This window comes from Camellia sinensis, chromosome 13, assembly GCF_055761805.1.
Source record: "Camellia sinensis isolate YWXY chromosome 13, ASM5576180v1, whole genome shotgun sequence".
Taxonomy (NCBI): Eukaryota; Viridiplantae; Streptophyta; class Magnoliopsida; order Ericales; family Theaceae; genus Camellia; species Camellia sinensis.
Window position 1 is genome coordinate 6,453,399 of NC_138973.1, and position 15,727 is coordinate 6,469,125.

Genomic DNA, 15,727 nt, shown 5'->3' on the forward strand with positions numbered 1-15,727 from the left:
AACACGTAAATGAGATTATGAAATTTGGTAACTTGTGCTTGGGGAATATGGGAATACCGTATACATGACACGTGGTTAATTACTCCGGTATTACCATTACTACCATGAACTTGGTTGACTAGAGCATGATTGTTTTGGTGTTACTGTACTTCAAAACTGATGGGATTTGTGGCAACAAACTGGTTGATTATAAACTCTGACCACCTGGGGGTACATGTAATCAGTATGACTGCTTCTGTGTTGACACATAGTACGATTGAATCTGTGGAAACTGAGGCTGGTGAATAGTATATGAATGATTACTTCGGAATTTTGTTTACTGCCATGGGGTTAATGTACGAAATTGCCTTGTATTTCTGTTATACTTTGGGTGACCTGGACTAACTGTAATGGATTACCGAATTGAAAACCAAGTTGAACAAAGACCGGATGAATGACTCGGAAATGAATAATCAAATCTCTGTAACTTAACGGGGGAATTACTTATGAAAATGGAAACAATGTGAATCTATGACCCCGATAAATACTTGATATAAGTAATGTGATTAATAACGTAGTAAAGTTGTGTTCAACTGTATTTGTTTTCTGTATGTCTAAAGGGGATCTATTTTCTGAAATATTATGTGTTGTGCAATGAATAATTGTCTAACCTCTGATATGTATTCGTGTGACTCTTGGTATTATGTGATATCTGTTAGCTGTTACCCGGTATTGGAAGTTCTTTTATGAAACTTATTTCTGTCTGCACTTTGTTACCCGTACCGGAGGCCTTGTCACGGGGGCTTAGCTTCTGTTCTGTTCTGTTACCCGGATTCGGAGGTTCCTTTATGGAACTAGTTATTTATAACCATCACGTGTCTGTATCCGTTCTGTATCTGCTGTGTCTGCATCTGTTTTGTACCTGCTCTGTTGTGCTAATAAACGCACCACGTATGTTTAAGCAAGACTTGTGACATCTGTGTATGATCTGGACAAGAATATGAATATCAACACGTATCTGAATCTGTTCTTGACTAAAATCTGGATGTATATAAGACTCTGTTTTGTTACGAACCCTAATCTCTGTATATGATTCATGATTTTGTTTCTATACGAAGCTAAGGTCGAGATTAGGTCATGAATATGGTTATGCTTCTGTTTTGTAGAGTTAAAGTTATATTTTTGTTGGACATCATTTCTTTGATATAAGATAACTCGATTTTAGAGGACCAAACTTCTTAAGGTGAGGAGACTGTAATAACCCCAATCCATAATTAGCTACTAATCTGTATTTAAGGATGTTAATGAGAGGATTAAAATAAATTATGTGTTCATTCCGTAGTTTGCATGATTTTGCCTTTCTATCTGTTACTTGTAGAAATATCTGTTTGGAATTCCCTTTTAATATGAAAATTAAAAGCCTTATCGGCATCCGAAATCGAAATTAATTACATCAATGTATTATTTGGAATTTTTAGAACGCTATGGCAAATTTTATTAAAGATCGATTCAGAGCGATTAATTAAGTTGTGTTTGGTTGGACCAATGTTCTAAGTGTTGTATTATTTAGCATTCCAACTAAAAGTGGGCTTTAGACTCATTCTTGAACTCACACATATTTTCTTTGAGTGGAAAATTCTGAGACTACATTTTAGAGAGAGAGAGAGAGAGTTCATCTTTAGAGTAAGAGAGTGTAGAAATTAAAGAGAATTGAAGGCTTTGGCTTGAACTCATCAAGATTGTGCAAGGATCTAGTTAATTCAAGACTATTGGTATGAATTCAAACCCTAATTTATGAATCTATGTCATCAACATGAAGATTATGAGTTTAAATGTGCACATTAAGCTTAGAATAAGGATTTGAGTTACAATTCATACATACATGCCCATGTAGGTGTTAATTTACCCAGTTAGTTTTGTATTTCACCAATTGTGTTGAATATGGAGGTTGAATGGTACATGCATGCATATTTTATCAAGTTTTGCAAGTCAATCCCATGTTTTTGAAGTCTTGAAAGAGAATTTGGAAGAGAAATCCACATACATGCATGAATATATGGAGTTTTGGTATGTTAAGTTTGATTTTAAGCATCTAAGTTATATTAGTAAGTTATTTGGTGCTTGCATGTTAGAATTTCCATGTTAATCACTTAAGTTCATGTCTTGCAAGAGAATTTCTTACATGCATGGAGCTTATAAGCTCAACTTGATAGTTTCTTGAGTTTTGAAGAAAAGGGTTTGAAAGATTTTACATGCATGCTTTGTTTCTTAAATTTCAAGATGAAATATGAGCTTTTGACAAAACCTTGGGCCATGATTTTATGAAATGATCCTAAATTCTTCATGTTTTACAAGTTTACTATATTATCTCAAGTTTTGGGGCCCAAGAGATGTGTTTTGGAAGATTGAATTCGAGTTTTGAGCTTGGTGATCAAATTTGAAAATTCCAGAATTTGCATCCACACTCGAGCGTGGGAGTTCACGCTCGAGCGACCACTCTGAGTGCGTGCACTCCGCTCGAGCGACCAAAAGTCCGCTCGAGCGTGAATTGCAAGCTCCCAGAAGTTTCATGTCTTTTACAGATCGCTCGAGCGAGGGAATGTGCCCTCGAGCGACCCCTCTCATTTTGCATGTCCGCTCGAGCGAGGAAAGCTACGCTCGAGCGTGGACCTTATTTTCAGAAATTTTGCCTAAGTGTTCCAAGGCATGTTTTGGCATCCTCATTGCATCTTAGGCATTCCTAAGACCTAATTAAGCTTTGATAATGAGGTTATGGATTAAAAACACACTAAGTGAAGAATGTACTAAGTTATGAGATTCAAGAGTGTGTTTTGCACAATGTGTTAAGCAAGAAACCTATATAATAAGAAAACTAAGCCGTGTTGGCCACATGAATGTGTAATGATAAGACATGCTTGTGTTATGTATTTTGTGATTGTAGGTCAAGACTCGAGGATTGATTGACCGCTTACTGGAACCACTGTGAGTAACGTTATCGTAAAGATACGTTTATATGAAATTATGTTCCAAATGAAATGTGATAAGCTATGATTTCTGAAATGATATTTATTTTCGTGAACGAATAGTCCATGTTTGAAATCTATTATGGCATCCATAGATAGTCCCAAGTCATGGGGGACGGTATGAAAATGTGGGTCCATGACATACATATAATTACGAGATCTTGTTAGCCACTTCATTATGGTGATATGTGTTTAATCGGTATCCGGAACCGACTACTCTAGTCGGAAGACGTTTTGTGATGTGTTCTATGGGATGTACCATTATTATGCTCTGATATGAGAATGATTATGCTCTGGTCTATTTTCTGCTTATGATATATTCAGATTTCGTTCACTAAACTCTTTACCTTAATGTTATTCATTGGGCTTTAGCTCATTGTGTGTATATATATGTATAGGTAAGCATTTTGGAGCCCGAGCCTGAAGGCTTTTGTCTGGATCTGTGTTCTGTTGTCAACCAACCATTGTGCCTCACATGGAGGTTCCCGAAGCGTCCAATGTTTAAGATCTGTTGTTTCTGTATATATAAGACTTGATTTGATGTCGTTGGATGTACTTAAAATACTGTAATGTGTGTGGGTATAATGTATGAATGATATTTGAATATGTATATAAAGTTTTAAATATTCTGTTCATATAAGTCAGCACAGCTCATTGGACAACTATATTTATGTATTTGCTTCCGCTAGCCTCTTAATCTTGTTAATCTGTTAAGAGGCCTTTGGTAATCCAAGGAATACTGGGCAGTTACGATGCTAAACCTATAGGGGCGGGTTTAGGTCGTGACACTAACGCTTGAGCGCAAGAAATGCTACTTGAGCTGAACCCGCTCAAGGGTAAAAAGAACTGCTCGAGTATAGAATATACTCTCCTAGTAGTTTTGCAGACTTATAAAAGTACTAATAGTTCACAAATCCCACTCGAGCGCAAGAAGTGCCGCTCGAGCAAAGGAGTAAAATTCTGGGCAACAAAGGCTTGAAAACCAAGCAACCAACTTGTTCCAAACACAGCCACTACAATCCAATAACCAAATTTAAGGATATACAAGGGATGCAAGACATGAACAACAATACACAACTATAAAACCCGAGTCCGGAATACAAAATGGGTCGGGTTTAAACCAGAATTGCTATAGAAAAGAGTGAGAAATTTTTGATGTGACATATGATATCCGATACAAAAATTTACAACTCATAATCAAACACACAACTCAAAAATCTATTAAAAACTCATAAAATTTTTTAAAAAATTTCAAAAATATTATTTTATTAAAAATATATAACATTAAAAAAAAAACAAGTGCCAATTGCAAAAAAAAAAAAAAAAAAAAAAAATTGTCATGTTCCGGTTGACCCCGGACGACCGGTTAAGCCAAATTTCAAAAAAAAAAAAAAAAATCCCGCATGACACAGTGTTTTCTACAGAGTTTTCTTTTTGTTGTGGAAATATAATTTGGAAGATGTATCCAAACATGGCATTAGAATGTGGGGGTGGAATTATAGTTTGAAAATCTATCCAAACAAAGCCTATATTTTGGCGCTTATTTTTTTTGACCGTATTATTAATGACCTAGATTGTGCACCGTGAAAAGTGCAATATTTTTAATGGCTGTTTTTTTGTGCGCTGTTAAAAGTGCAATATTTTTAACGGCTAGCATACGTGTGTTGTGTATAGTTGATGTATTAACAGCATACCATATGAATGTTATAAAAAATTTTATTATTCGCGGCTAACATTGTAAGCTGTAAAAAAATTATCGTTATTAGCATTCACGGCCTACACAATAGACACACCATGGTTAGAAAATTATTTACGACATGTAAAAAAAAAAAAAAAAAAAAAAAACCATAAAAGTGATAAACCATGGCTTGCATTTATTGTATGTCGTTGATGTGAAGTCGTAAAAATCTAGTTTTGTTGTAGTGAGAAGAGGTCGATAAAATTGGAGAGGAGGTTTATAGAGGAAAAATAAAGGGAAAACATTAAAAAATTACTTTCTATTTCATTTATTTTTCTACCCTTTTATTTCTCATTTACTTTTTTTTTTTCTTTTTGTTTTGTTTTTTTTTTTTTTCTTTTTTTGCACTTAGGCATCGTTTGGGAAGTTGGTTTTGGTGGGTTAGGGGCTAAAATAGTTATAAAAAACAAAATAAACTATTTTAGCCACAAAAAACAAAATATCAAATCCAACACATAATCATTACACTCCTCTCTCATAAAAAAGTCAAAAAAGCTAAAAAGTCAAAAACCCTTCTCAAATTAGGCTTTTTAGCCTCAGGCTAAAATAATCAAAAAGTTAAAAAGTCAACCCACTTCTCAAACGGAGGCTTACAAGCTTTCGATCAAATTTTTTAATCTAAGTAGAACCAAAAATTTTATCATTTTTCCATATATAATTTTTAGTCAAATCAAATACTTGACACGTGATTTTTAATCTTAAAAACGTGATTCTTGATGGTGAGATTCTTTTTTTCTGTTTACTTTATATTAAGGGACTGATTTTTGGTATAGTTATCAAAACTATGATAAGTTCTCGACTAAAAACCATGCATAGTTATAAAAACTATAAAGCCTGTGTTTGGCAAGGGCTAAACCAGGCTTTTTTGGCTATTTTAGCCACAAAAAACAAAATAGGCTATTTTAGCCATAACAAACAAAACATCACATCCAACCTATAATCATTACATTCTTCTCTCACAAAAAAAGTCAAAAAAGCCAAAAAGCCAAAAAGCCCTTCCCAAACCAAACTTTTTAGCCCAAGCTAAAATAGTCAAAAAAGCCAAAAAGCCAAAAAGCCAACCCACTTCCCAAACGGAGGCAAAGAAGCTCAATTTGACCAGCAAACCTTGGTTTGCTACCACACATACACATTCACTGGATTTTTTTATATATTTTTATTTTTTCGGTCCATGTTATTTCCATATACTAATATGAATAAAAGCCCCCTTCCAAACCTATATTCAATTTAGGGTTTGTTTGGGGTGTCTTAAATAAGTGTATTTTTTATCTTTTTAGATTAAAAAATTGAGGTTGAAAATATGGTTGTTTGGGTTAACTTTTTGACTTTTTATGAAAAAATGTGTAATAAAAAATTATAAAAATTGATTTGTATGGAAAAATTCGAATTGGGAATTGTGCAGTCATAATTATTGACTTTTGGTGAATAGTATTAACTTTTTGACTTTTTGAGTAACTTTTTGACTTTTGATTTTTTTACAAGTTCCCAAACTCGGCCTTAGTAACGTTCTGTATTTGAAAAAAAAAAAAAAAAAAAAAACCTATCAAAAAAAGATTCAAAATTTAAAATATACGAATCAGATTTATTTCTTCTCCATTACTTTAAATTTTAAATACATTTCCAAATCTTTTTTGCAACTACCTAACATTTTCTAATTTACTCAAAATAACTCCTATTTTTCATAATTAGGTCCGGTTAAGAACACCCTCCAGAGCCAAACCCTGGCTTCTCTCTTGCAACATCATACACCACATTCAAAAGGTTGTTTTGAAAAGTTGGTAAAAAATTAATTTTTGGCTTTTTATTAAGCTTTTTGGCTTTTTTGGAAGTGATTTGAGAAGTTGGTAAAAAGCTGACTTTTTGCTTTTTCGTTTAGGGTGTGTTTGGTAACGTTTACGTTTTCAATTTATATTTACAAAAATTTTATGAACTGGTTTTTGTTTAGTTTTAGAAAAACATAAACTACAAACGTGTTTGGTAATTGACAAAATGTTTAAAAAAATTTAAAAATATAAAAAAGAGTGAGAAATGACAAGTGGTGGCAAGTGGCGGCATAAAACGATAGTAGAAAGTGGTGACGGTGGGTGGTGGGTAGCTAGTGGTGGTGGGTGGGTGACGGTGGCGGGTAGTGGGTGGTAGCGAGTGGGCGGTGGTGGATGGTGGATGTGGGGTGGTGGTGGGTGGGTGGTGGTGGCGGGTGGTAACGAGTGGGTGATGGTAGTGGTGGCAGGTGGGTGGCGAATGGTCGGTGGTGGTGGGCGGTGATGTGGGTGGGCGACGGTGGCGGGTGGTAGCGAGTGGGTGGTGGTGGTGGCGGATGGTGGTGGTAGGTGGCGGATGACGGGTGGTGGTGGGTGGTGGCGGGTAAGTGGCGGGTGGTGGTGGTGGTGGGTGGGTGGGTGACAGTGGCAGGTGGTAGGTGGTAGCAAGTGGGTGGTGGTAGTGGTGGGTGGTGGGTGGTGGTGGCAGGTGGGTGGCGGGTGATAGTGGTGGTGGTGGTGGTGGTGTGGTGGTGGGTGGTGGGTGGTGGTGGCGAGTGGGTGGCAGGTGGCTGGTGGGGGTGGGTGGCAGGTGGTGGATGGTGGTGGCATGTGGGTGGTGAATGGTGGTGGCAAGTAGGTGGCGGGTGGTGGTGGTGGGTGGTGGATGATAGTGGCGGGTGGTGGCTGGTGGCTGGTGGCGGGTGGATGGCAGGTGGGTGGCGGCGGTGGCGAGGGGTGGGTGGTGGTGGCGAGTGGGTGGCGAGTGAGTGGTGGCTGGTGGTGGCAGGTGGGTGGTGAGTGGTGGTGGCAGGTGGTGGCAGGTGGTGGTGGCGAAAGACGGTGGTGGAAAATGATGGCGAGTGATAGCTAGTGTTGGGTGGTAAAAAAAAAAAACTATAAACGCAAAACGGAAACACATTTTTTGTGTTTTCATTTTTTGGCCAAATTTATAAACTGAGACTATTGATTTATAAATCAAAAATTTTACCAAACAAGTTTTTGTTTGAGTTTTTAAAATTTTTGTAAATATAAACAAAAAACAGAAAACGTAAGTATTACCAAACAGCACCTTAATATTTATTTATGGTGTCAAATCAAATTAAAATGACCAAAATACCTTTACCCAACATAAAAGATTTATTTATTATTTTTTTTTTCATAGGCATTAATTTGTAATTTTATGACTGCGTTTTTGACACTTTCCAAATGACTTTTCTGATATTTTTGACAGCCACATTTTTTAACATTTTATCTAAAAACGTGACTTTTTATTATGTTCCCAAAATGACACAAAGTTTGATGCCGTACGTTCTTGAAAATGCCCACGTCGGAGGGGGCGTTGTTTTTGGTGAATGCTAAGTAGACCTGCGATGCACTTTTGACATAAAGTATCCTATTTGTTGCGAGAGGAGCCTCAAATATACAGTAATTAGGGATAATCTCAAATCAGGGTAAAATTGGAAAAATAATTACAAATTAGTGATAAAGTTTATTAACATTAATAATTAAAATTATAAAAATTTTCATACATATATAATAATTTTTTAAAATTACCACTTAGGGATAATGTCCTCAAAAAATTACAGGTCAGTGATAAAATTTATAAATTTTAATAATTAAAATTAAAAATTTTTTCATAAATATATAATTATTTTTAGAAGTTATCAATAAATCCAAATTTTTGCAATGATAAATCTATGGGAATAGCGGTTCGATCTGAACCATTTTTTTTTTTTTTTCATTCGGTTTTGTTCATACGATGTGATGGTTTTTGGCTCACCATTAAGCTAGGGTCCTAATAGAATTTTTATCAAAATACAAAAATCGTTCATAAAATTGGATCCAACCCTCTCATATGTGTATATGTGTGTGAGATTCAAAAAAAGATGGGACTCATCTCATTTAAATGGATTGTGCCGGATTTTACAACTAATTTCTATATTACTAGATTTTTTCGTAGGTAGTAGTCTATCCAACTTGTTGGACACAATATCTGTGTATAAGTAAAGAGTTTGAAAAGATATTAGTAGAACTTGGAGAGAAAATTTGAAGAGGAAAAAAAAGAAAAAGATAAAATAAAGGGAAAACTTATAAAATTACTTTCAAGTTCATTCATTTTTCCAGAAAAATGCTTCCTACCCCCAGCTGGGGTGACACCCAGTGAGGTGTCAGTTGGGGGTTGGTCCGGAAAAAATAATTTTTTTTTTTTTTTTTTTTTTGATTTCCGAAGCAAGGTTGCATTTTTCCACCTTTTTATTTTTCATTTACAAGTTTCCGATCAAATACTTAATCCAAGTAGTACCTTAAGGGCATGTTTGATTGGATGGATTAGAGCATGAGATTGAAATTATTAATTCGTGAGCCCAATTATCTTGTGTTTGTTTTAACATTTTGATTTAGGATTATTAATCCAATAGATAATTAATCTAACAAATTTATAGGATTATTAGTAATGGAGTAGGGGTGAGATTATTAATCTAATGGATAATTTATCCTATTAATCCAATTGGATAATGAATACCACACTAATTTTAATAGGATTATTAATACTCCACTATTAGTCTTGTGAATCAAACATGTTTTTTCAATTTTATAATAATTTGACTGTAGATGATAGAATTGTTGAGATTGATTTTTTGCTACGAGGGATATTAAAACAAAAAGAAAAAAAGATAAAATAAATACTGTTTTCACTAATTTCATAATATTTTTTACTCATTTTAAACATTTCAAAATGGCTTTTACTCTAATCCCAATAATATATAAGGCGTGGGGAACACTTGTTAGTATTTGCTAAATATAAAAGAATAGTGCGATTTTAAAATTTATAGTGGAGATTTTTATAATTACCTAAAAACTTCAAAGGAGATACATGCAATTTATGTAAATTTTTATCATTTTGTAAATTTTAGTCAAATCAAACAATTCAAACTCGAAGGGACACTTGAATAATATTATTAACGTGTAATTTTTATTTCTAGTAATATGATTCTTGATAATAAAATTTATATTTTAATTCCTTCCATTTAAACAATAACACTAGAAATACATACTTTTCAATTCTAGATTCATATACATAATCCATTAAATTTAAATTAAAAAATAATATGTAAGTCTATTTTTTAAATTCACTTTCTAAACTCAATGATATATCAAGAATATAATTGATTAATAATTAGAAAATATTTAATTATCAATTAATCATATCTTGTCATATCACTAAATTTGAAAAGCGGATCTAATTTTCAGACTTAAATATCAATTACACAGCATGATATATTTTAAAAATGAGTAATGTTAGAGTTCCAAAAATTTTATTTTGTAATTCTAACTTTTTAAGTCTCTAAGCATTTTTGTTTAAAAATTGCACTTATATTACAGCGCTTGATTTTTGTGATTCTCTTTCTTTCTCATACAAGTCAAGCTTACTATGAACACCCTCCAGAGCCAAACCCTAGCTTCCCTCCTGCAACATCATACACCACATCCAAAGTCTGCTGCTGTACATTCCCAAAAATGGCCACGTCGGAGGCGGCGGTGTTTCCGGCGAACGCCAAGCAAACCTGGGACGCATTTCCGGTGTAAAGTATCCCATTCGCGGCAAGAGGAACCTCAATGTTGTCGCCGAATAAGAAGCTGATCTTCGGAATCGACACCGTACTGTACTTGCTCAGATCGTAGCAAGTATCGAGAATCGACAGAGCTTGAGTCATCGGATATTGCTTCATCTGCTGCCGGAAAGCCGTTCGGAGAGGAGTGTACGCAGCCGGAGGGAGGCGAGTGATGACGGTGCCGGAATCGATTATAGAACCGGCGGTCTTGAACACCGATTGTGGGATCGATAATGTCTGGCCACTGACTTTGATTCCGATTATATCGAAGAAGTACAACGACGAAGCTTTCGAGTTTGATAGCAATGGAGTGAATTGCAGAGATGATCCAGTGGAGTTTCCTCCTCCGTTTCCTAAAGTTAGGTGTCCGGAGGAGCTCGTTTTTGAAGGAAGACAGTAGGAGAAGTAATTCCCGTATTTGGAAGATGTTTGTGAGACAAGAGACAATGAATTTCGGCTGAGTCCGATCAATCCGGCGGCGCCGCCGAAGAGACCATCGTTGTACTCGCCACAACCGAAGAAGAAATTGGGGATAACATAGAAGGGTGCGAATGTGATAGTTTCGGATCCGAAGAAACCTTGAGAGAATGACGAATCGCCGTAGTTGATGCCGTAGAAGCAAGTGTTGGTGAAACAACGAGGAGCGACGCTAGTGGCGTAGGAGAGCTGAGAGCACTGGTGGGAGCTACAAGTGGTGTTGGTGTATGTGGATGAGAGAGAAGGATTGTAAATTGGGTCTTGTTGTGGATAGCAGGAACCGAAACATGGCTGGCATTGAGTCCAGGTGAAATCGCTGCCAGTGTCGATGATGAGGGACAAGTCTGTTTTCGGGGTTCCAAGTCCGATTCTCGCGATGTAGTTTCCGGTGCCGATTGATTTGCCGGAGTTCGCCGAAATGGTCGTGGCCTTGGACTCTTTTAGGCTGTTTTGGCTGAGTTGAGACTGTATTGAGTTGACCCGGTACTGGTCACGACGGAGGATCTCAGTCACTGTTGGAGCATTCTCTTTATTATGTTCATGCAGATGAGAGCATGGACCGTACTTGTGAACTACTTTCAGCGACGCTCCTTTCCTCTTATCTGTTAAGTATAATCAAATTTGTTTAGGGAATTCTTACTTTTAAGATTTATTAATATTAAGTTTTATTGATAAATGGATAAATTACACTAACCGTCTCTATAGTTTGAGATTTGTGTCACTTTGGTACTTAACTTCTTAATTATAACACATTCGATCCAGAATTTTAAATCTTGTTTCAAATAAGGACAATTGAATATATTATTGTTTAATTTCAATGACAAAATTATCAATTTGATAAAATATAAACTAATTTGATAAAAATAAATGCCAAAAAAATATTTTTGAATATTTAAAAATTATTTCTACCCACTAAAAATAAAATTATGTAAAATTGATAAATCCTTTAGACATTTATATATTTATTTATATCAAATTAATTTTTATTATATATTTGGATGATAATCATATAATGGGTAGTTTTTATTTTCATTAAATTAGTTTTTATTTTTTCATAACTCAAATATGACGACAACTTTAATATCATTATTAAACCAATCCATAAAAATTCAAAACTAAAAACATTTATCGATTACACATTATAATCCTAACAACTATCCATTACATAGTCATCATCCAAATACATAATAAAAATTAATTTTAAAAAATAAATAAATAAAGAAATGTGTAAAAAATTTATTAATTTTACATGATTTTATCTTTGATGGGTAGAAATGATTTTTAAAAATTTAAAAATATTTTTTTGACATTTATTTTTGTCAAATTAGTTTATATTTTATCAAATTGACAATTTTGCCTTTGAAATTAAATAATGGTATCTTTAATTGTCCTTATTTGGAACAAGATTCAAAATTCATGGTCAAACGTGTCACAATTGAAAAGTTAAGAACCAAACTGACATGAACCCCAAACTATAGGGACCGTTAGTGTAATTCGCTTTTGAAAAATTTATCAATCAAGACTTGTAGATAAATAATTTTAATTAATAGGACTGATGGATAAGAGCACCATTTGTTTAATATAAGTAATGTTAAGTATTATTAATTTACAAATAATATAATTTAATATGATGAGAGTTACGATTAAAAAAAATCCTTAAATTTAACAAATTTCAAAACTTATTAAATGAAATAAAATATTATTATTTATTTGTTAACAACCTAAATTAAAAAGGGATTCCGAATATTTATTTTTCTTTGTTTTATTTGTACGATAAATTTTTTATAATATTAAATTATATGCATGATAAATTTATGAAACTTTATTGACTTAATGTAATTGATTAATTAAAAAAATAAATTATACTAAGATAATAGAATTGTTCAAGTTTGATTAGTAGGAAATATCGTCTAGGAGAGATTTATGGACAAAAAATTAAAAATAATTATGTAAAGGTTTATAAAAATGCTTGAGATCGGTAGATATTAATGCTAAATTTATTACATTGATAAATTTAAAATAATATTTTAAAATTTTCTAACATCACCCTTTTTGAAACAAAAGAATTATTGCGTTAACAACTTCTTTATACACAAAAGCAAGTGATAATGAATTATATATATATATATATATTAAGTAGATATAGAGATATAACTCAATTGTGGTCTCACAATTGGGGGTCCATTTGATGTTTCATAGCATTTTTTTTTTATCTTAAAAAGCTACCAACAAAGGAAAATTTATAATTTTTATTGACTAAAATTGTGACATTCAATACTTTTAATTTAAATTTTGAGAGATAATATGAGAAGTCCCATATATTAAATTGTGTGAAGGATTGTTGTAAGACTGCTAAATAATCATTCTAGAGACTTTCTTAATATTGAGAAGTTTTTTACTAAACCCATGCTCTTTTCAAACTAATTTCCCAAATTACATGAGTTTAGGAAATATTTAAAATCTAAGTGGGTTTGGAAAATTAATTTGAAAAAAGAGTGAGTTTATAAAAAAAAAAACTCAGAGAGAGAGAGAGAGAGTTATTGATATAAATAACCTTTGGTAGAAGGGCTGCAAACAAAAGCTGATAAAAAAGAGTTGACTTGAACCGTATGAAAGTGGCTTTGCAAAGCCTTTTTCTCTCCACCACCCAAAGCATAGCCATTCTTTGAGGAGCAAAGAAGAAGGAAAAGAGAAACATAAGAGAGGAAACTAATAGAGGTGGAGGAAGCTATTGGAGTGGCCATCAGTTACAAAAAGCCCTTCTCTCTCAATTATGCTTTTTTTTTTTCAAATGTTATGAGTATTGCAATGAGATACTGAATTTATAATAATGCTCAACCTCCACGTCACCCCCTAAGACAACGTATGGAAACAACATATTTTAGTTAAAAAATTAGTTATCATATTATTCTTTTTACTTTTTTACATATTTTTTTGTAAAATATTAAAAAATTACTAAAAATAACATATTTTTAAATGAGACCCTTTACATTTTCTGGAGTCATCCTTCACATTTCCCAGAAAATACACCAGAGGAAAAGCAAAGGAAACTAGAAAGAAACATTTTTAAAATATATTTTTTATTTTCTGTTTGTTTAAAATTAAATGTTAAATTACTAGAAATTGTATAAAATTAATAATAAGAGACGGAGAAAAATTGAAATCTTATTTATCCGGAAGAAAAAAAATACTAAAAAAAGTGTTAATAAATTGAATGTGTTGCGTAAATTTAAATTTGGTCTGACATGAGTCATATTGAGGATATTCTTAAATTTAAAACACTTTTTTTATTTTATTTTTTCTTTTTCTAGATATCTAGTAAAAATTTATCCCATATTTCCTCTTTTATTATTTACCTCTCTATTTTTCTCTTGTAAGCAAATAAAGAAAAGTGGTAGTCAGTATATTTGGTTTCAATTTTCTAAGTTTTTTATTTTTTGTTTTTATTTTTATTTTAGTGAATATTTTTTTAATTTTAAGTTTTTTTTTAAAATTTTTTTAGATACACCTTACTTAGATTTATCTAAAAAGTAAAATGTTTGTAAAAAGATATTTTAAAAAATTAATAAATACACAAGAATGTAAAAAATATACTGAATTCTGGCTTTTTTTTTGGGTATATTTTTGGTAGGGACTTTGCTACAGACCCCCAGTGAGGTGGCAGCGTGCCATTCGTCCAAATCACAAAAAAAAAAAAAAAAAAAAAAAAAAAAAAAAAACAAATTTTTTTTTTTGACCAATGGGAAGCCTCCATACATGACCCCGAGTGACCCCCACTGGGGTCTTAGGCATTTTTGTTTTTGGTAGTTAGTGAGTTTTCTAAAGATTTTTTTCACAAATATTATACTTTTTAAATGTATTTATATTAGATGTCTCTAATTTTTTTAAAAAAAATTACTTAAAATGTTTAAAAAATTCAGTAAAAATAAAATAAAAAACATAAAGAATAAAAAAAATTAATTTTTTAAAAAATAAATCCTAAAAATGTAAACCAAACCAACTGTATATTTTCCTTTGCTTCCACCTTGCGCATCAAACACATTGTACAAGTTCCCACTTGCGCGTTTGTTTGCGCGATTATTGTTGTGAGGAAAATGATAGATTGGCTCTCTATTATTTGGTGATGATCATAAAAATTAAAATAAATTTTTTTTTTTTTTTTTGGGTGGTCCACTTAAAGCGACAAAGAATTTTTTTTGATGTTTTCTAGAAAGGGGTTGATATATATATATATATATTAATAGTTTAGGGTATTCGGACCAATTTGCATATATTTTAACTAATTTTTGGGAGATCAATCCCGGGTAATGCTAGGGACACTAAATTTTCTACCAAACAAATGACCAAATGTCTCACATGGGTGTGGGGTCCGCAATTTTGTGGATTCCACACCCATGTGAGACATTTGGTCATTTATTTGGTAAAAAATTTGAGACCTCTAGCATTTTTCTTTATCTAATGAACTCAACAGTCTTATTTATGTGAAAATAACAAAATAATCCTATATTTTACATTCAGAATGCTAGTTAAATTTCCATAAATAGCTAAAATATTCATATTTTAAAATTACACATTTGTTCAAAATTTGCTAAAGGGATTTTATTCTAATTTTTTTGAATATTTAGAGAATCCCATAAATCAAGTAATTTCAAAATAAGAAAATTTCCATATCAACTTTCTCCATTTTGAATACCCAAACCCCAAAGCGATTTCTCCCAATATGTTTAGCGACTTCAACGGTGTAATGAGTGGCATCACATTCAAATTTTAAAGGGCAAATTACATATACACCCCTCCAGGTTTGACAAAATTACAGATACCCCTGAGGTTTGAGAAATTACGAATTCCCCCTTGAATGCTATATTTGCATAAGAAATTAGGGGGTAATTTGTTATGAAATATAAACCTCAGGGGGTA

The 15,727-nt window shown here is 32.9% G+C and overlaps 1 protein-coding gene across 1 annotated transcript; it reads right to left on the reverse strand.

Moving 5' to 3' along the window:
• Positions 1 to 10,034: 10,034 nt before the first annotated feature.
• LOC114319081 (aspartyl protease family protein At5g10770) lies at positions 10,035 to 13,606 on the reverse strand. Its single transcript, XM_028266072.2, has 2 exons — positions 13,365 to 13,606; positions 10,035 to 11,412 (listed from the first exon to the last, which is right to left on the reverse strand). The coding sequence occupies exons 1-2, from the start codon at positions 13,552 to 13,554 to the stop codon at positions 10,151 to 10,153; spliced, it is 1,452 nt and encodes a 483-aa protein (XP_028121873.2). The 5' UTR covers positions 13,555 to 13,606; the 3' UTR covers positions 10,035 to 10,150.
• Between the last annotated feature and the right edge of the window lie 2,121 nt (positions 13,607 to 15,727).

Excerpts from the sequence above, each read along its gene's own strand:
- LOC114319081 (XM_028266072.2), bottom strand. The coding sequence starts at position 13,554 with ATGGCCACTCCAATAGCTTCCTCCACCTCTATTAGTTTCCTCTCTTAT. Across the intron at positions 11,413-13,364 it reads TTGCAGCCCTTCTACCAAAG|ATAAGAGGAAAGGAGCGTCG; the intron begins GTTATTTATATC and ends TATACTTAACAG.